Source organism: Monodelphis domestica, chromosome 6 (assembly GCF_027887165.1).
Source record: "Monodelphis domestica isolate mMonDom1 chromosome 6, mMonDom1.pri, whole genome shotgun sequence".
Classification (NCBI taxonomy): Eukaryota; Metazoa; Chordata; class Mammalia; order Didelphimorphia; family Didelphidae; genus Monodelphis; species Monodelphis domestica.
Window position 1 is genome coordinate 301930198 of NC_077232.1, and position 23204 is coordinate 301953401.

Here is a 23204-nt window from a genome sequence, read left to right on the forward strand (position 1 = left end):
TTTTTAGGATCTCTAATTTAGTCTATATCTGAGGATTTTTCATTTGTTCACTTTCTACTTTTTTAATTTGCATGCCCATTTCATTGACCTCTGCCCTTCTTAATTTGTAAATATATGAACTCAAGGATATAACTTTCCCCCGGAGTACTGCTTTGGCTGTATCCCATTGGTTTTGAAAGGATGTCACATCATTGTCATTTTCTTCAATGAAGTTATTAATTGTTTCTACGATTTGTTCTTTAACTGATTTTGGAGAATCGTATTGTTTAATTTCCAATTAATTTTTTATTTGCCTCTTCATGTACCCTTACTAATTATTATTTTCATTGCTTTGTGACATGAGAAGGTTGCATTTATTATTTCTGCTCTTTTGCACTTGTTTGCAATGTTTTTATGCCCTAATACATGGTCAATTTTTGTGAATGTACCATGTGCTCCTGAAAAGAAGGTATATTCCAGGCTATTGATCTGTTAATTTCTGGTCACTCTTCCTGCTAGACCATTTATTTTTATGACCATGAATGCACCATGAACTAAAAGTTGGATATCTGGATTAAAAATCTTCTCCAGATATTGACAAGTTGAATGACTAAATGAATGAATAAACAGATGAATGAATGAATGAATGAATGAATGAATGAATGAATGAATGAATGAATGAGAAATGTTGAGAAACTGTGGAAGGGTTCAGAGTGACTAGTACTTCCCATCCTCTGAACACTGACACTTCTATTTACATGGGGCACATTTGAGCTGCCATGACACACTTCTGTCTCAGGTTGAGTAGCAGTTTAGGACTCTGTTCTACCTCAGAACTGCAAATAGAAACAAAGAGAGGAATGAATATATGGTACCCAGAGATATCTGACAGACCAGCTCACCTGAATGGCAGCCAGGTTCTTTTGCTCTGGGGTGGGTGCTTGATGAACAAAGCGCAACCAGTTAGAGAAACGTGGATTGCTGGCATCCAAGACATAGAGGACTTGGCCCTTACTTCCACACACCTAGAATATAAAAGAGAAAAATATATCTTTGCTTTTTATCTTAATTAGCATAAGCAAGTTGAAGCTAATTTAGCACAAAGAAAATTAAAATTACACAGAAATAGAGATTGCTAATGAAATAGAGATCATTAATTTTTTTCTAGCAGTTTTGAGTGGATAGAGCTAGAAAGCTAGGAGGAGAGCAGGTTGTGAAAGATTTTATTAGGTTAACAGAGAAATAATACTTTATTGAAGAAACAATAGGGGTTCTTTAGAGTTTATTGAGCAGAGGAGTCATATAGTCAGATCGAACTTTAATAAAATTCACTTTGGCATCTTTGGGTAAGGGGGACTGAGAAAAGGAGACCAATCAGGAGGCCATTGAAAGGAAAGAAGTATTAAGGGTCTACATTAAGATGATAGTCATGTGCAAAGTTGGGACACTAATGCACTGCTGGTGGAGTTGTGAATTGATCTGACCATTCTGGGGGACAATTTGGAATAATTCCCAAAGGACTTTAAAATAATGCATACCTTTTGATCTAGAAATATCACTACTGGGTTTGTATCCCAAAGAGATAAAAAAGTCTGGATAAGGATCTGTTTGTACAAAAATATTTATAGTTGAGCTTTTTGTAGTAGCAAAAAAATTGGAAAATGAGGGGATGTCTCTCAATTGGGGAATGGCTGAACAAATTGTAGTATATGATGGTAATGGAATGCTATTGTGCTATAAGGAATGATGAATTGATGGATTTCTAAAAGAAGTGGAAAGACCTACATGAACAGATGCATAGTGAAATAAGCAGAACTAGGAGATCATTATACACAAAAACTATCATTGTGAGACAATCAAAGGTAATTGACTTTGCTACTAATAGTGATACCATGATCCAGGACAATTCTATGGGACTTATGAGAAAAAATGCTATCCACATCTAGAGAAAGAAATCCAGAAGAAAACATGATTTATCATTTCTTTACATGGGTATGTGATTTAGGGTTTTGGTTTTAAAGGATTATTCTTATACAAAATGTATAATATTGAAATGGATTCAAGTAATTATATGTGTATATATATATATATGTATATATGTATATATATGTATGTATGTATAACCCAGTGTAATTGCTTGTCAACTCTAGGAGGGGGAGGAGGAATGAAGGGAGGAAGAAAACATAAATCATGTAATCACAGAAAAAATTTAGAAATAAAAAATTTAATAGAAAAAAAAGATGATGGAGGGAATGGATATAAGAAACACTGCAGAAGAAAATTGACTAGTTTTGGCTACTGTCTGTTTATGTGTAGTAAGTAAGAATGAGGGGCAATGTCAAGATTGAAAACCAAGGGGATGACACTAATGGGGAAGTTGAAGATAGAAGTGGGTTTTTGAGGACAGATAAGTTCTAATTGGATATGTTTGGTTAGAAGTATCTGTTGGACATCTAGTTTTCAGGATTCTCATGGAACTAGTACACAACAGATAGACTGGGGATACAGTTATCTATATACATCCATATATGCATGTATATACATAAATGTATAAATTATATATATGTAAATACAAAAATTATATATATATGTTTATGTATATGTGATCAACATGAGGATGATAATTAAATCTATGCAGAGGAGTTTATAAAATCACTAAGAATAAGAGGGATGAGGCAAAAGAGAAATAAGACTAGAGATACCTTAAAGAATATCTATACAGTTAAGGTGAGTGATATGGATGAAGGTGCAACAAAAGAGACTGAGGAGTAGTAAAATAGGTAAGAGGAAAACTGAGAAGAATGTCAACAAAACCCAGAGGCTGAGAGTATAAACAAGAGAGTAGTCAATCATGTCAAAATGCTGCAGAGGTATCAAGAGAAATAAAGATAGATCTTATATTTTTTCCCCTTAAGAGATCACTGAAAGTGGTAGGAAGGGGAGGGGGGGGCAGCTAGGTAGCTCAGAGGATTAAGAGTCAGGCCCAGAGAAGGGAGGTCCTGGGTTATACTTCCTAGCTGTATGACCCTGGGCAAGTCACTTAACCCCCATTGCCTAGCCCTTACCATTCTTCTGCCTTGGAACCAATACACAGAATTCGTTCCAAGACAGAAGGTAAGGGTTTAAAAAAAAAAAGAGGCAGACAGGTAGCTCATTGGACAAAGAGCCAGACCTGGAGATAGGAATAAGTTCAAATCTGACCTTAGACACGTCCTATATGTGTGATTCTGGGCAAATTACTTAACCCTCACTGCCTAGCCCTTAATACTCTTCTGTCTATATATAGAATTGATTTTAAGATGGAAGGTGAGAGTTTTAAAAAAAAGTGATCACGGGTAACTTTCAGGAGAGCAGTTTTAGCTGAAGGATGAAGGCAGAAGGTTGGGTGGGAGTGCAATAACTGAGGGGGTAGGGGATCCTGGAAAATATGGGAGAAACTAGGGCCAAGCACTCAGGGACAGGGCTTGGTAAAGGGGCATCCAAATAATCAATGATTGGAGTAAAGGAAGAGAGAATAAGGGATGATGTCAAGTAGTTTTGAAATAGAAAAAAGGAAGCTCAAGCCTCTCTTTTCTCAGAAAATGTGAAGCAAGTTTCTTAACTGAGGTAATAGGAAGAGAAGGATTGAGAAAAAATTGCCTTCTAAAGCTTCTTTAGAGAGTAGAATACAGAATCAGTTAGAGAAGAATAAAATTTTCCATCCCATCTGACCATCCATCCCAGCGATCTCCTTGCCCTCAATGATTCTACTGCTCCCTCCAACTCTTCTGAGATGTGTGGCTTATTCCATTCCTCTTTGGAGCCACAACACTGGAGTTACACTATTCTGATTAATGAGTCTGACCATCACAAATCCTCATGACTCCCTGTATCTTCAGAACATTCTTCACATCACAAACATCCTTCATTCCTAGCTACCATCTTGCTATCATTTGGCTACCTCTAGACCAGTAGAACCAAATTAAAAAAAAAAGACTGATTACTGAATTAGAAAACCACAAATTAACATTAATGATGTTGTACCATTTTTTAAAAATTTTCCAATTACATTTTAACCTAGTTCAGGCTGCACATCAGAGAGTTTGCCATCTCTCCTCTAGACCACCTGGAACACTCCATACCACTTTGCTTTCTGAAAAGAGTGATCAAACCAATTTGTGATGGCTTCTGGAAAGAATGTGTCAATTGTATATCAGATGGCTCCATTTACCATGCCTATAACTCCCCTTCAAACATATATATATATATATATATATATAGTGACCCCTTACTATTGAGGGGAGGGACATCCTTGCATATATATTTGTATCTCTAAAGATTATCACAAGACTTGGCACAAAACAAGCTCAAGGGATTTTATTCATTCATTCATGCCTAGAGTCACAAAATCACATTATTTCAGATGTAAGAAACATCATACATTGAAACCAGGACCAGCTCTCCCACACTCACTCTGGGTGCATCTGATTATTTAACAGATAACAGTTGTGGAAAATAATTTGGAACTATATTATACATACATATATATTCCAAAAAGGATAAAGTCAGAAGGAAAAGATCCAAATTCATAAAAGACCTTATGCTGTCAACTTTTTAAAATTATAGCAAAAAGCTAGAAATAAAGTGGGAAAATTCAGTTACAGAATTGCTAGTCAAATATGATATATATGTAATGAGATATTGCCCAATATGAAAATACTTAGGGATGGATTCAGAAAGGAAGACTTCTATGAACTGACACAAAGTGAAGTGAATAGAAGGAGAATGGTTCACAACGACTATTAAAATGTAACAGAAAACACCTCTCAAGTAGTTATTTACTCTAATCTAAATTATAACTCCATAAAACTGCTAATGAGACATGCTCCCCTCTTCTTGGCAAAAGGATGACAGACTAAGAGATTTAGAATGTACCATGTATTTGCAGGCAACGATGATTGGTGGATTTGTTTTGCTTGACAATATTTATATTACAAGGGAGGACTTCTGTACTAAAGAGAGAAAACTAGAAAGTAATGACAGTGGTTTTAAAAAAGGAGAAAAGTGCAAATTAAAAATATAGGGAATAGAACAGGACATTCAGAAAGAGAAAGACAAGCAGAGAGGCTTTGTTATGATCCTGTGAAATTATCTATCTATTTATCTATCTATCTATCTATCTATATATATTTATTTATATGTACTTAAAGACTTTTTAATAGAACTATAGTTTCACATATAATCTTCTTTCTTTTTTATTATAATAAAATATTCATGCTTATTATGCCAAAGGTATCATCATCCTTCCAATGTCTTGGCATGATCCCATCCTGCACTCCTTCTCCCTCACCCCACATAGCCTGTGAGTTGCCAAATCTTGCTATTTCTAAATTCCAATATCTCTTGAATCTTATCCCTTCTGTATACTTAAAACTACTACCAAAGTTCGGGTGCTCATCACCTCTGGCCTAAATAATTGTAACAGCTTCCTAATTGGTCTCACTGAGACAAGCCTCTCACCACTCTAGTCTGTACTACTCATTTCTGTCTAAATCATTTTCATTAAGTACAAATTTGACCACATGACTCCCCTATTCAATCAATTCTAGTTTCCTGTTGCTTGTAGGATAAAATACAGAGTTCTCTCTGTTTATCTTTTAAGGCTCCTACCCAAACTACCCTCAACCTATCTTTCCAGACTCATTGAACATCACTCCCCCACCAGCACTCTGTGATTGAACTAAATTGTTATTGTGGTTGCAGTTTTTATTCACACAGGATCTTCCCTGTCTCAGATCCATGACTTTTCACTGACCATTTCCAGTCCTCCCTTCCTTTAAGAACCAGATCAAGATCTTCCAGTCAAGATGGCAGCTTAGAAAAAGCTAAAGTTCAGAGCTCCAGAAACCCTTCCTTACCGATCTCAAACTGAATGCTCCTAGGGCACTGGAATTCAAAACAAACCACAGAATAGACCCCAGAAACACTCCTCCTGGACCTGGATAAAAAGGTACAGCCCCCCAAAAGTCAGAACCCGAGATCACTCGGATCTAAGGAGTAGGCAAAAGGAAGGTCCCAGGACCCATCCCCCCCCAACCCAGAGCACTGAATCCAAGGCAGCAGCAGGAACCTCAGGACAGGCAAAAGGGCCTCGGGAGCTGGCTATTCTGAAGGCCACACCCTGAAAACAATCTGACCCAGTCGCGGGGGCACCCAGACAGCAGGGAAACAAAAAGAGACAGGGGGAGCCTGTGCCCCCTGACCAGATCATTCCATCTCAGTCTCACAGAAGGTCCCTGCCTCAGTGCATACTCAGTCTGAGGTTAATCCTATCACCAGCCCTCAGAGCTCCTGGAAGCCATGGGTCCTCCCCCTCAGAATGCAGGGTCATCTGAAACAACAGTAACCCTCAGAGATGTCAAAAGGGCCTTGGAGCTGAAGGCCGCATCCTGAAAATAACCTGACCCAGTTGTGGGGGCACTTAGACAGCAGGGAAACAGAGAGAGATGGGGGAGCCTGTAGCCCCCTGACCAGATCCTTCCATCTGAGTCTCACTAAAGGTCCCTGCCTCAGGGAATACTCAGTTTGAGGTTAATCCTATCACCAGCCCTTGGAGCTCCAGGAAGCCACTGCCCCTCCCCCTCAGAGTGCAGGCTCCTCTAGCCAGCAAAGGCATTGAAATTCATTTGAGAGTGTCAAACCAGGGGCAAAGCATAGAAGTAAGGCAACAGAGAAGCATCAGGAGGGGACTGAGGAGGGTAGTAACACTGAAACACCAAAACACGAGCAATTCTGGGCTTCCTGGGGAAGACAGACAATTTGCCTGGGCCAAAAGCCACTGAACACCAGACAGATAACAGAAGAGCCAGCCCCCCTCACTCAGATAGAGATGACAAACAGCAGAGAAGCAAAAAAGCCTCAAAACAACAGGAAAAACAAGAAGGGGGCAACTTTGGACACATTTTATGGAGCAAAAATACAAAATACAGAGGAGATAGAATAAAAAACACAAGCAAAGCGCCAAAACCTTCCAAAGGAAATGGAAACTCTCCACAAACTTGAAGAATTTGAATCAAAAATGATCAAAAAGATGGAAGTCTTCTGGCAGAAAGAGTGGGAATTAATACAAAAGAATTTCACACAACTACAAAACTGGTTTGACCAAACTGAAAAGGAAAACCAGGCTTTAAAGGTCAGAATTAGGCAACTTGAAGACAACGAGGAGGTAAAAGAGCAAGAATCAATAAAGCAAAGTCAAAAGATAAAGAAATTAGAAGAGAACATAAAATATCTCACTGACAAGGTGACAGACTTGGAAAATAGAGGGAGAAGAGACAATTTAAGAATAATTGGACTACCAGAAAATTCAGAAATAAACAGCAAACAAGACATCATAATACAAGATATAATCAAAGAAAATTGCCCAGAGATTCTAGAACAAGGGGGCAATACAACCACTCAAAGAGCTCACAGAACACCCTCTACACTAAATCCCCAAAAGACAACTCCCAGGAATGTAATTGCCAAATTCCAAAGCTTTCAAACAAAAGAAAAAATCCTACAAGAAGCCAGAAAAAGAATTTAGATATAAAGGAATGCCAGTCAGGGTCACACAAGACCTTGCAAGTTCCACTCTGAATAATCGTAAGGCATGGAACATGATTTTCAGAAAGGCAAGAGAGCTGGATCTTCAACCAAGAATCAGCTATCCAGCAAAACTGACTATATAGTTCCAAGGGAAAGTATGGGCATTCAACAAAATAGAAGATTTACAAGTTTTTACAAAGAAAAGACCAGAGCTCTGTGGAAAGTTCGATATCAAAAAACAAAGAGCATGGAATACCTGAAAAGGTAAATATGAAGGAAAGGGAAAAGGAGAAAAATGTTATCTTTCTCTTTTACTCAAGCTCTCTTCTATAAGGACTACATTTATATCAATCTATATATACTAACATGTGGGGAAAATGTAATGTATAAATAGGGGGAAAAGAAAGACCAAATAGAATAATCTATCTCACACAAAAATTCACACGGGAAGGGGAGGGGAAGAAAACTCCTATAAGAAGGAGAGGAAGAGAGTTTTTACTTAAACCTTACTCTCAGGGAAATCAACTCTGAGAGGGAAAAACATCCAGATCCATTGGGATCTTGAATTCTATCTTACCCAACAAGGGTAGGGAGAAGGGAAAACCAAGGGGGGGGGGAGAGGGAAAAGAAAAGGGGAGGGAAGCAGAGGGGGATCGGGGGAGCAAAAAGGAGGGGCTAGAAAGGGAAACATATCAAGGGAGGGGACAAGGGGGACTGATTTAAAGTAAATCACTGGATTAAAAGGTTAGAGCTAAAGAAGAAAGGTTAGAATTAGGGAAGGATATCAAAATGCCAGAGAATTCACAAGTCAAAATCATAACGTTGAATGTGAATGGGATGAACTCACCCATAAAAGGTAGATGAATCGCAGAATGGGTTAGAATCCAAAACCCTACCATATGTTGTCTTCAAGAAACACACATGAGTTGGGTAGACACCCACAAGATCAGAATTAAAGGATGGAGTAAGACCTTCTGGGCCTCAACTGACAGAAAGATGGAGTTGCAATCATGATATCAGACAAAACCAAAGCAAAAATAGACTTGATCAAAAGGGATAGGGAAGGTAAATATATTCTGTTAAAAGGGAGTATAGACAATGAGGAAATATCACTAATCAACATGTATGCACCAAATGGTATAGCATCCAAATTTCTAATGGAGAAACTAGGAAAATTGAAGGAAGAAATAGACAATAAAACAATATTAGTGGGAGATTTGAACCAACCATTATCAAATTTAGATGAATCAAATCAAAAAATAAATAAGAAAGAGGTAAAAGATGTGAATGAAATCTTAGAAAAATTAGAGTTAATAGACATATGGAGAAAAATAAATAGAGACAAAAAGTAATACACCTTCTTCTCAGCACCACATGGCACATTCAGAAAGATTGAACATACACTAGGTCACAGAAACATGGCATACAAATGCAGAAAAGCAGAAATAATAAATGCAGCCTTTTCAGATCACAAGGCAATAAAAATAAAGTCAGTAACAGTACATGGAGAGCCAAATAAAAAATTAATTGGAAATTAAACAATATGATACTCTAAAACCATTTAGTTAGAGAAGAAATCACAGAAACAATTAATAATTTCATCAAGGAAAATGACAATAGCAAGACATCCTTTCAAACCTTTTGGGATGCAGCCAAAGCAGTAATCAGAGGTAAATTCATATCCCTGAGTGCATATATTAACAAACTAGGGAGAGCAGAAATCAATCAATTGGAAATGCAAATAAAAAAACTCAAAAATGATGAAATTAAAACCCTCCAGCAGAAAACCAAACTAGAAATTTTAAAAATTAAGGGAGAAATTAATAAAATAGAAAGTGATAGAACTATTGATTTAATAAATTAGACTAGAAGCTGGTACTTTGAAAAAACAAACAAAATAGACAAAGTACTGGTCAATCTAATTTAAAAAAGGAAAGAAGAAAAGCATATTGACAGCATCAAAAATAAAAAGGGGGATCTCACCTCCAGCAAACAGGAAATTAAGGCAATCATTAAAAACTACTTTGCCCAACTATATGGCAATAAATACAGCAATCTAGACGATATGGATGAATATATACATAAATACAAACTGCCTAGACTAACAGAAGAAATAGAATTCTTAAATAATCCCATATCAGAAAATGAAATCCAACAGGCCATCAAAGAACTCCCTAAGAAAAAATCCCCAGGGCCTGGAGAATTCACAAGTGAATTCTATCAAACATTCAGAGAACAGTTAATCCCAATACTATTCAAACTATTTGATATAATAATAAGCAAAGAGGGAATTCTATCAAACTCCTTTTATGACACAAACATGGTACTTATTCCAAAACCAGGCAGATCAAAAACAGAGAAAGAAAATTATAGACCAATCTCCCTAATGAATATAGATGCAAAAATTTCAAGTAGGATATTAGCAAAAAGACTCCAGCAAGTAATCAGAAGGGTCATCCACCATGATCAAGTAGGATTTATACCAGGGATGCAGGGCTGGTTCAATATTAGGAAAACTATCCACATAATCAACCATATCAACAAGCAAACCAACAAAAATCACATGATTATTTCAATAGACTCAGAAAAAGCCTTTGATAAAATACAACACCCATTCGTATTGAAAACACTAGAAAGCATAGGAATAGGAGGGTCTTTCCTAAAAGCAATAAACAGTATATATCTAAAACCATCAGCTAATATCATCTGCAATGGGAATAAACTAAATGCATTCCCAATAAGATCAGGAATAAAACAAGGATGCCCATGATCACCTCTACTATTTGACACTGTACTAGAAACACTAGCAGTAGTAATTAGAGAAGAAAAAGAAATTGATGGCATCAAAATAGGCAAGGAGGAGACCAAGTTATTGCTCTTTGCAGATGACATGATGCTCTACTTAAAGAATCCTAGAGATTCAACCAAAAAGCTAATTGAAATAATCAACAACTTTAGCAAAGTTGCAGGATACAAAATAAACCCGCATAAGTCATCAGCATTTCTATACATCTCCAACATAATTCATCAGTAAAAACTAGAAAGAGAAATCCCATTCAAAATAACCTTAGACAAAATAAAATACCTAGGAATCTATCTCCCGAGACAAACACAGGAACTATATGAACACAACTACAAAACACTCTCCACACAACTAAAACTAGACTTGAGCAATTGGAAAAACATTAACTGCTCATGGGTAGGACGAGCCAATATAATAAAAATGACCATCCTACCCAAACTCATCTATCTATTTAGTGCCATACCCATGGAACTTCCAAAAAATGTTTTTACTGGTCTAGAAAAAACGATAACAAAGTTCATTTGGAAGAACAAAGGATCAAGGATATCCAGGGAAATAATGAAAAAAAAAGGAAGGGGGCCTTGCAGTCCCAGATCTCAGACTATATTATAAAGCAGAGGTCATCAAAACAATTTGGTACAGGCTAAGAGACAGAAAGGAGGATCAGTGGAATAGACTCAGGGGAAGTGACCTGAGCAAGACAGTATATGAAAAACCCAAAGATCCCAGCTTTTGGGACAAAAATCCAATATTTCATAAAAACTGCTGGGAAAATTGGAGGACAATTCAAAATGGGTGAATGACTTGAACATAAAGAAGGAAACTATAAGAAAATTAGGCGAACACAGAATAGTATACATGTCAGACCTTTGGGAAGGGAGAGGCTTTAAAACCAAGCAAGACTTAAAGTCACAAAATGCAAAATAAATAATCTGGAATACATCAAATTAAAAAGTTTTTGTACAAACAAAACCAATGTAACTAAAATAAAAAGGGAAGCAACAAATTGGGAAACAATCTTTATAAAAACCTCTGACAAAGGTTTAATTACTCAAATTTACACAGAGTTAAATCAACTGTACAAAAAATCAAGCCATTCTCCAATTGATAAATGGGCAAGGGACATGAACAGGCAGTTTTCAGATAAAGAAATCAAAACTATTAATAAGCACATGAAAAAGTGTTCTACATCTCTTATAATCAGAGATGCAAATCAAAACAACTCTGAGGTATCACCTCACACCTAGCAGATTGGCTAACATGACAGCTATGGAAAGTAATGAATGCTGGAGGGGATGTGGCAAAGTAGGAACATTAATTCATTGCTGGTGGAGTTATGAATTGATCCAACCATTCTGGAGAGTAATTTGGAACTATGCCCAAAGGGTAATAAAAGACTGTCTGCCCTTTGATCCAGCTATAGCACTGCTGGGTTTATACCCCAAAGAGACAATAAGGAAAAAGACTTGTTCAAGAATATTCATAGCTGCGCTCTTTGTGGTGGCCAAAAATTGGAAAATGAGGGGATGCCCTTCAATTGGGGAATGGCTGAACAAATTGTGGTTTATGTTGGTGATGGAATACTATTGTGCTAAAAGGAATAATAAAGTAGAGGAATTCCATGGAGACTGGAATGACCTCCAAGAAGTGATGCAGAGCGAGAGGAGCAGAACCAGGAGAACATTGTACACAGAGACTAATACACTGTGGTACAATCGAAGGTAATGGACTTCTTCACTAGTGTCAATGCAATGTCCCTGAACAATCTGCAGGGATTTAAAAAACACTATCCACAAGCAAAGGATAGACTATGGGAGTGAAAACACCGGTGAAAAGGAACTGCTTGACTACCGGGGGGAAGTGGATACGACTGAGGAGAGACTCTGAATGAGCACTCTAATGCAAATACCAACAACATGGAAATGGGTTCGAACCAAGAACACATGTGAAACCCAGTGGAATCATGTGTCGGCTATGGGAGAGGTGGTGGGAAGGGGTTGAGGTGAGGAAAAGAAAATGATCTTTGTTTCCAATGAATAATGTTTGGAAATGACCAAATAAAATAATGTTTAAAGTGAATAAAAAAGAATCTAATGGGAATAGAATACAATATTTAAATCATTAGAATAGAATTTGGTATACTTACTAAAGGATTAGAATATTGGTGGGGTCAAAAAATTTGTAACACTAGGAGATCAATAGATGATTTTTTTCATATAGGTTTAATAGATAGAGTTTCAAGGGTTATCATGAGCCAAGAGCATTTTATCTTTCATCCTGGAGGCAACAGGATGCCACTAGAGTTCACTGAATCAGAAAATTTTGACAGTTGAGTAAAGGATGGAGTGAAAAGGGATGAGACTTTTGACAGTCAGAGCAACCAGAAAGCTATTATTATAGTCGAGGAATGAGATGATAATGACCTGCACAAGGTAGTGATGATTTTAGGGAAAAGAAAAGGGCTTCTATGAGAGATGTTATGTTGGCAGAAATCACAGGGCTTGGGAACATACTGAATTTGGAGAAGTAGAATGAGATGGAAGTTTAAGATGATAGGCTTAGGGAGCTGAGAGGATAGTGCTATACTAGTAATAGTGAAATTTGAAAGAGGAGAAAGACCGAAGAGAATGATACTTATTAAATTCACTTTTAGACATGTTGAGTTGAAGATGTCTTTGCTACATCCAGCTTGAGATGATTAATAGGCAGTTGGAAATATTTGCAAGACTGAAGAACAGCTGAGAAGATAAAGCTGGATATGTAGACATGTGAATCATCAGCAGAATGATGAAAATTGTTGAGATCACCAAGTGAAATAGTATAAGGAAAGAAAAGAAGGTGGCTCAGAACAGAGCCTTATGGGAAACCTACAAGTATTGAGAATGATGTGGAAGATCCAGCAAAGGGCATGGGGAAAGTTCAACATGTAGGAGGAAGTCCTTTGATTTGAATTCTAATATTCTTTCTATTGTACCGTGTTATTGCATGGTAAGGTATCAGTAATGATTTGATCATAAGAAAGGATATAGCAGGCATCATGAATAAACATGCTATAATTAGAAAAAAAAAGGAGAGAGAAGGAAGCAAATGTACAGCTAAAAAAATGGTCATTGTATTTACATAGTACTTAAAAAATCAGAGGAAGAACTATAACCTATTAGGTAGATACATGTTGAGAGAATGATGGGGAAAAGGGAGTGTATGCTAGAGATTTTAAAGAGGTACATTCACACAGGATAAGAAAATGTGGGTGGGCTGATTCCAGTACCATTTGGGGGGATTCTCCAAATGTATTACAACAATAGAAGCAAATTTTCAGTTTCCTAAAAAGATAACCAGTCTCAGGAGAGAAAGACAGCCTAACCTTTCCTAATAGGAGATCACAATGTTTTATGCCTTGTGACTAATTTATTCACATATTTCCTTTTCTATCTTTCAATAGGACTATAAAAAGTGAATATTTGCTTAGACAAAAAAAAAAAAAACAGACCCTAAGAATGTCATCAAGTACAAGTGTTTATATTACAGGCATTCCTCTTGTAATTGGCTTACTGGTGGATTGACCATATGTCTTTTCTTTGAGTGTTTAATTATCTCAACTTGAGAATACATTTGAGTGAAAATAAAAAGATAACTTCTCCATCCCTGTACCCCCTCACCCTTTTAGAGTGATCAATTTTGACAGCACCTAGTTCTCACATTGAAATAAAAGAAAAAACAAATTCCCAAGGTCTGCAACATGTGTCATCACCTGACAAGTTTTTGTGATTCATAGTCCCCCAAGTAAGAAAGCTTGTTTGTGTGTTTTGTTTCATAGAAACAATTCTATTCCCAAAAGTTTTATTTAGACTTGGGAAGGGATTAATTATACATCTTATCTGCTCGCTTCTTCCTTCTCTGGATAATATTTGGTAATCCTGACCCATCAAATAGCCCTTCCATCTCTGAGAAACTATGAAAGTTTTGCCAAAGAAATTAATCACAAAGTATTTTAATAGACTACTTTCTCTTAAATATTTTCTTGGTTACTCCACATTTCACAATAAACCCATCAGTTTCAGTCCTTCCCCTCAACCCTTTGTTTATTCCTCTTTATGATGAAAGCATTAGATCACAATATTTTAAAAATCCTTTCCTCCTCAAAATTCTCTATTCCTTTGATTTTAGTGAAATACTCTAAATCCTTTAATTTGTATGAAAGGAAAATTACCTTATGAGCATGGTCTCATAACAAGCTAATGATAGCTAGCATTTATATAGCATCTCAAGGTTTGAAAAGCATTTTACAAGTAGTTTCATATAATCCTTGCAATAACCCTTTAGGCTAGACATTAAATATTACCCCCATTTTACAGATTAGAAAACCAAGACTGAGTTTTATCAATTTTCCCAGTATCACACATTTAATAAGACAAGATTTAGACTCAACTCTTCATGACTCCAAGTCATCACTTTATCCACTATCCCACCTAGCTAGAATTAGTAATTTTAACAATTGAGATTAGGATGAGATTTTTTGTTTCATCTTTGTCCTCAGGAAATTGTCCTGACCTCTTAAACATATTCTCCTTTTAAGACAGATGCCAGCAAGATCTGCTCTATATACTCCTGTTGAATTTCCCCTTGTTGACCTGAAAACATCCTTCTCTTCCCAGATGCTGCCCTGGAGAATTGATGGCTTTGAAAAATCAAACAGCAGCAGCTATTTCACCTGGAAAGGACATAGAAATAGAGTTCACTGGTCACACAGAAAGGAGGATTCCATAAGTAAGGCAGGTAAACAACTGCAACATGGCAACCTCAGTTTCATGAAACCATGACTCAGGTGAAACAACATGGTAGCAATTAATAAATTCCTCAGAAAAAGGGACTTATCCGTTGTTTGAGGTTAAGGGTTAGAAGTGGGAGTGGAGGGATATCAGTAGACTAAGCTGTAAAAATTTTAAATTATATCTCTAATAATAAAAATATTATATTTTATGAGGTTTATTAAGGATTATTAGAAATCAAGGAATAAAGAATAAAGAAATTACAAAATAAGAAACCATGTGCCCATGGCCAATTCAGAACCCCTGCACTTAGCCTACTTACTACATCATTGCAATGGAAGAGAGAGAGGTAGGCATTACTGCCAGTTAAATACTAATTGTGATCTCACCCATGTGGAGACTCATGTGAGATTATAGGGAATTCTGGGAAACACCAAGGACTTCTGGAGATTGAACTCTAAGGTTCAAAATCTCTATTTTAGATTCTCCCCCTGAGGCCTGAGGAAGATTAGTCTCTTTGATGGGTCTTGTAAACATACCAGCTACGAAATTACAATAATTTGAGGATAAGAGGAAGAGAACAAAACCAATAATTGCTAGGCGCATTGACAAAAAGCAAATTAGGGGGTAGTCCCCTTTGGCATAAGAGTATACATACAAAACAAATGCATTCAAACCCCACACAGTTCAAATCACCACATCCCAAAATTCACTCTGGATCTTCTCGTGCAGCTTGTGGTCTGTGTAGGTATCTTCATGGTGTCTTCTCCAGACAGTTCAGTTTCTGGATTCAGAGACGTAGTATGTTTCTTAACCTAAAATTACTCTCAAAAGGAATTTAAATTTTGCAATTTAAAATAATAATATTTTTTACATTTCCCCCCTGAAGAGGGTGATTGAAAAACACAGGGATCATTGAGGGATGCATGGCTGTGTTATGAGGTATATGAATCAATTGGCAAGAGAAATCAAAAACATAAAAAAAATCCAAAATAAAAAAAGATAATTTCTGGATGAAACATACACTATCAAAGTCTTATGTGTAAAAATTTTAAGTAAAGGAAAAATAAATCTATAACAGGTCCTTGAATCAGGGCCTTGAATCAATTAAAATGATTTAAACATATACACATTTACCCAATCAGTAGCCAATACTACAGAAAGTTGCCACATTATGCAAGACAGAAAAGGGACTAGATTTTTATTTTGATAGGTAAGTATCATTCTCTGGTCTGATTTTACCCTCATTCTCAGGGATAGAGGGAGCCAGAATGATAGTCAAACTTTGGTACTTGTCTGTAAGTATTTTCACGGAGAGTGTGGATACAAGGAAGGCCTATGTCTTAAAGTATGTCAAGTATCACAACCTCAAATCTCACACTAGGTTCAAGTCCTTAGTATTGGCTTAGCAGTGCATCAATCCTACCTGGATTGTTTTCTTCTTTTTTTTTTACCTATGTGCTCTTTTGGCACTATTCAGGTTAAATCTGTGCTCCTTTGGCACTGTGCAGTTTAGCTTTTTTTTTTTTTTGTATTCTCTTGTCCCGGAATCAGACAGAATTCATTTAGGAAAGTCCCATAATTTTTTTTAAACAATCAGTGGCATCATTATAAAAATATAGTCTCAAGCTGTTGGGGCACACATTGACATTATAGCAAATGTATTTTAAACTTATATTACTGAAAAATCAAAAAAGTTAAAGAAAATCTTAATACTTGTGACATGTGCTTCAAATATAAAAAGGAGAGAAAAATAAAAACCGAAATAGTATATTGCACATGGAAGAAAAATATAATAATAAAAGTTTTAAAATTCAAAATATAGCTTATAATCATTGACACACTGTGTCAGCTAAGGAAATATAGAATACAAAGCTTTCTCACCAAAAATGAGATCCATTTCCTCTTCCCCTGGCCATGATCCACTGTGAGTTCAAGCAAATGAATTTCACAAGGTAACAGTTTTTTTTTTTGTTATAAAGAACAGAAGTACCACATGTAATGCACATTCAAAAGGGTATCAATATCCACAAAATTCACAATAGCCCAATTAATTACAATAGCAAACAAACTCACTATCATATTTCACATAAGTTGCTGTATGACATAAAAAACCTATGAATTGATGGATATTTGTCACAATATTTACAGACATACCAAATCTTTCAAACTTGGCAAATACATTTTTAAACAAAGTAAAACTTATTTGGGTCTAGGTCGTCATCAAGAAACCTAGAGATCATTGTGGTGGAAGTAAAGTGAGCTGAAGAGTTATAAATGAGAGATGCTCCTCTTTTGGAAGCCATCCAGGGGTACCATGTCCTGGAATTAACTTCCCTGCTTCTTTGGTATGAGACTGTGATGTCCCATCCATTCACATTTTTATAAATGTGGGAGGTAGAGATTAAAATTGTATTTCACTTCAGCTACCTCCTGTTAGAGGCAGGCAAAATGATCAGAGTTGTTGAACAAAAAGTCTAGAAAATCATGCCGAAAAAACCCCTTAAAATCAGTTTGAGATATTTAGCTCATTAAAATTTCCAAAGGTAATACAATTGTAACCATTTTTTTTGGAAGTCCATCCATCCTCTATGTGACAATTTACAAAGTCAAAATAGAAAAGGCTGTTTTTATATATGGGCTTTTTCAATAATCTTCATTCAGTATGGTTATAGGGGAAAAGCAACTGAATATAACAGTAGTTAAAACCCAATACATTAAAATAATTCAGTGTAACAGAATAGTATTGAATACATTAATATATGAACTAAAAATCAACAAAATTATATCTTAAACAAAACAATCAGCAAAATGCAATAAAATATAGAGATTTTTATAAAGCATTGGAGTCCAAAAAGCCTTAAAAATATAACTTCCAGTCTCTTTAAAGTTCGTTGTTTTTTTAAAAATCCATTGAGATGCCTTTTGTCAGCACTATGGTGGGATTTTCCATAGCAAGGGTGGGTTTTAATCTCAAATTGGGCAGGCCTACATGGCAAAGAGTTGCAGGGAGATGAATTTCTCTCCTGAATCTCAGGTGAGATAAATAAAAGTATCAGTGCACTCAAAAAATATCCTTTGAAATAGGAAATGCACTGCTCTCTCATAGAATATGCCATACTTGTAACTTCCTGTTTGGAAAAGTTGCTTCCTTCTCCTCATTCCTCCTCCCCCATGGTCCCCTGCCACATGGAGGCTAATTGTAGCCTAAGGGAAGAACACCCCAGATTTTACCAGCTGGTTTGTGATTCCAAAGACACGGGAGCAGCTACCAGCAGCCTGGGTCCTGGGTCTAGAGTTGGGGTGATCTGGCTCAGAGACTAGAGATCAGTTGGGGCTGGGGCCAGGGCCGGGGCTGGGGCCAGCTGGGGTTGGGACCAGGGCAAGAGAGAAATCTGGGTCAAGCAGGTCCAGAGCAGATGACTTCAGGCAGGAGCGGATGGCTGGAGCACAGAAGCAGGCAGCAGGAGCGAGTTGAATCAGAAGCTTTGTGAGGGTAGGCAAAAAGTCTTGGCTGGAGAAATGTGGCTTAAAAAAATTATCTAGGCCATCTTTAAAAAAAAAAAATTGGGAAGTTCTCGTCCAAATCTTGTGGTTGCCATTAACTGTAAAAATTAAATTATGTCCTGGAACTCGATCTTGGAGGAGCTCCCACAGACAGCTTTCCTTCAATTGGTCATGTGAGTGAAAGAACTGACTCCCCTGTCTCTTGGATCACAGGGAAAGGCCGCCCTTGGCCAAAGCCTTGAATTTCTGCCTGGATCAGCCTGAGCCGGAGCAGTATAAGTTAACTCTCTCTCTCTCTCTCTCTCTCTCTCTCTCTCTCTCTCTCTCTCTCTCTCTCTCTCTCTCTTAATTTCTTCCTCCTGTTGTAATTAAATCACCATAAAACTCCATTCTGACTTGAGTCTTTCATTTAAGATTTAAGAAATTAAATCCTTGGTGACCAAATAATTATTACATTCAGTCTCAACCCTAAATTTACTCTTTATAAAGCAGAGTCAGAACCAAAGACCCACAGAAGAATCAGGAATGAAGGAGTCCTAGGGGAAGGTAGAATGCATAGCTGAACAGTGTCAAACTGGCTTCAAGTTGAGGGCAGTCAGTTATAGAAAATTGGTGTCAGTGAAGGGCATAAAAGACAGGTAACAGGTACAGGGAGTTATAGTGGAGGGCACTGGGCTTACTAGAGGCAGTGAACACTAGAGCACAGCTGAGAAAGGAGTGCTAAGCAGTCAGAGCCACAAGGATGTAGCTATAAACTTGGGAGGAAGGGGATGTTGCTAGCTCTGAATTGAAGAGAAGAGAGTCACGGAAGGTAATGGAGAGGGGAGAGTATCACATTGAGTGGAAATGAAAAGAAGGTACATAAAAAGTTAGGAGAAGTGAGTTAGCTGTATAGGCTCAAAATACCTAAGTAAGTTACCATTTTTCCCCCTAGAGAAGGAGAAAGGCATGTTTATTAAATGCCTACAATGTGCCCAGTGCTTCACAAACATTATCTCATTTAATATTATCCCCATTTTATAGTTGAGGAAACTAGTGTCTGAAGCTGTATTTGAGCCTGAGTCTTCCTGACTCCAGGCCCAGTGCTCTATCTACTGTGCTACTTAGCTGTTTCTATATATAATCATTCTTCTTATCTATTGATCAAGAAGTATTTATTTAGTTCCTACTATGCACAAGGCACTGGTTTAAGTGGTAAGGAAACAAAGACCAAAAAAACCATATAAATAATCACCACTCTCAAGAAGTTCACTATCTAATATGGGAGACATGAAAACCAGGCAGCTAAGTGTCTTAGTGGCTAAAACTTCGAGCCTGAAGACAGGAAGATCTGAATTCAAATACAGTTTCAGAATTTGCTAGTTATTTGGCTATGGGAAGGCCAAAGAACCTCGTTTTACCACTGGGGAAGGAAATGGCAACACCTCTGGTATTTGCCAAGAAAACTCCATGGACAAGTATGATCTATGAGGTCACAAAGATTCAGATATAATTGAATGATAACAATACCTAAAAACCATTATGTGCAAACAAGAACTAGACAGGGAAAACAGAAATGATCTAAGAAGGAAGACTGGCATTGAGGAGGATCCAGAAAAGCCTCTTAAAGAAAGAAGAATTTAGCCAGAACCTGAAAGGAGCAAGGAGTTAAAAGTAAATCAGGAAAGAGAATTACAGGTGCAGGGAATAGAATGGAATTTCAGGAATTAGGAAGATTAGGATTTTGTTTTTCCTTCAAAGCCTAATGCTTATGTCACCTCATACATGAAGTCTTTCCCTCAAAATGTTGTCTTGATTTCTCCTTATTTTACTTTTTCTTTGTCTATGTTAAGGAACTACTATAAATTCCTTATGGGCAGGAGTTGTGATTAATTATCTTTGCGTTCCTAAGCACAATGCATCAAATTGGAATATCTACTCCTTATTGAGTTATTTATTTACAAAGAATCCAGCAGTTCAGATGCAACAATAGATATCTTGTTTGACAGAAGAGAAGGTGCATAATGTGAGTCTTTGTAGACAGATGTTAGTCAAGTCATTAAGGATTATTAGTTTCTTCAGTACTTAAATAGAAGGACTTTGTGATGTTAGCTTATCTAGAATTTGACTTTGGGAATACAGCCTTCATCAGTTCACCTCATCCAACATCCTTGTTCATGTTTGTTGTTGATCAGTCATTTTCAGTTGTGTATTCATGACCACTATTTAGGGTTTTCTTGGCACAGATACTATAGTAGTTTGCTACTTCCTTCTCCAGCTCATTTTAAAAATAAGGCTAAGGCAAAGAGAGTTAAGTGACTAGCCTGGCTTACGTGACTAGTAAATATCTGAGACCAGATTTAAACTTCCTGACTTCAAGGGAGACACTATCCTCTGCACCATCTAGCTGCCTCAAATAAATTGTATATATGTATATGTAATGTAAAATTAATACACTAACGGAAACTATGGAAGAGGCAATTCCAGAGAAGTATGGCCTGAGACAGAGTAAAGGTAGTAGAATGAGGATGATAGTTCATGAAAAGGCAACAGTATTGTAGAGAAATATAATCTTAAAAGATCAAATAATATGGATCAGATTTTAAACAAAATTCTCTCATACAAATTACAGCAAAATATCCAGGAAATAATTCATTATGATTAAGTATAATGCATACTTGGAATGCAAGGATATTTCAACATCAGGAAACCATCAACATAATTAATCATATTAAAACTCAAAACATCCCAAAACTCATGAGCATTTCAATACATACAGAAAAGCCTTTAAAAAGTATAGGCATAAAGAGAATATCATAAAAACAAATAATCTCTTCAGATGTAGTTTTCTTTCTAAGAATGTCTGAAATGTCTCTTTTTTATTATTTATTATTTCTCATTTAGAGTTAACTTCAGATTTTTCAGGTAGGTCACCTAGAGCTATATTCTGGGCTCAGTTGAATATGATTCCATTCCCTCCTTTGTTTGCTAATGGGTGCAGAATAGTCTTTTGTTATGTGAAATTCTTTTCCTTTATATTTTAAGATCCTCCTCCTGATTGTTTGTAGAAAATTTGTTTATGAATTGAACTGTTCCTTTTAACCACTGTGTTTTGGAGTTTGCAACCTTTGTTTTTGTTTTTTTTTTCTGTCTGGTGATGATCTTCAAATTTTAGTTTCTATTTAATTTCTTAAAACCAGAAATTCTTGGCAGATCTTTTGTATTATTTCTTGCATTGTAATATTAAATTTTTTGTTTGATCTTTTCATGTTTATCTGGGAGACCTATGATCCATAAGTTGATTTTATTCATCCAGTCTTCAAGGTCAGTATGTTTTGTTTGAATAGTGAAAATTTATTAATGTTATTATTTTTGTCTTGCTTCTCTTCTTCTAAGTTCTCTTTCACTTCTGTGTATTTGTATTCCCAATCCATTCTTTTCTTTGGTGAGACATCATCCCAGATTTCAGGTTTTCTACTTTGTCCATTAATTTTTGCTATCATTCAGTTGTTTAGAGATGTGTCCAACATGTCATGACCCCATTTAGGATTTTCTTGGCAAAGATACTGAAATAGTCTGCCATTTCTTTCTCCAGGTCATTTTACATATGTGGAAACTAAGGCAAACAGAGTCGTATGACCTGTATAGAGTCACACAGCTAGTGTCTTGAGTCTGGATTTGAACTTGGGTCTTTCTGAGTCTACATCTAGTACAACTACACCACCTACTGCCCATTTTTTGCTGGGAGGCCACAAATTTTGTTATAATTCTCATTTTTCTTTTAAACCACTCAGGAACAGTGTGCTATGATTCTATTTTCCTCAAATTCTAGAGGTCTCCTAGTTTCACCAAGTGCTGTATTGGTTTCCTTAAATTTTTGAGTATCTATATATAGATGCCTGAACTCATTTACTACATGTAAAAGTAATATTTTCTTTTACTTTAAAAGGCTTCCTAATTTATTTATTTGTGTTTTACTTCCTGAGATCTTTGGTAATGCCCTTCCCACCCCCACTTATTTTCAGGTCTGTTGCTCACTTTCCTACTCACTCCTTTCTGATACTGATTTCCCTGGAGACTAGATCTCAAAGCACCTTAGTGTCCTTCCACACTATGTATGTAGTCCACCACCCAATGCCTCTACCCTATTGACTTTGGAAGTGAGGAGACAGAATTGGCTCTGACTGAATGCTAAGTTCTTTCCCTATCAGCTATGTCCCACAGCAATCAGATATATGAAAACCTATTATGTTGTTTATTATTAGTTCTTCTGCTCCTCAGGTGTCTGCCTAACACTAGAAATTTATAGTATTTCTATGGGGGCCTAAAGGATTGATTTCTGTTGTTTGGGTTTCTGAGGCTCTGGGAGGAGGGGAAGTATAGAGCATGGTACTGAGCTGTATTTTAAGTCCAGATATAAGACCTGTCCATTTTTCTCTTTTCTTTGGCTATCTGAAGACATATTTTGCAACACAGATTCCTGCTGCTGCTACTGCTGCTGTACTATCTATCTCTTGCAATTCTAGCAAGCTTCTATCCTTGTGTAAAGATTAAAATTTAGGGGAGACTGAGGCAGATAGAAATTAGTTTCTCTCTGCAAG

General features: G+C 36.6%; 1 protein-coding gene across 3 annotated transcripts in view; it reads right to left on the reverse strand.

The window, feature by feature from the left end:
• PRDM5 (PR/SET domain 5) overlaps positions 1-23204 on the reverse strand; it is a 281441-nt gene that overhangs the window by 164615 nt on the left and 93622 nt on the right. For all 3 annotated transcript variants that reach the window (XM_056803499.1, XM_007495542.2, XM_056803500.1), the window contains exon 3: positions 882-1004. In XM_056803499.1, the coding sequence (XP_056659477.1) occupies positions 882-1004 (123 nt within the window). The remainder of the gene's footprint in view (positions 1-881; positions 1005-23204) is intronic.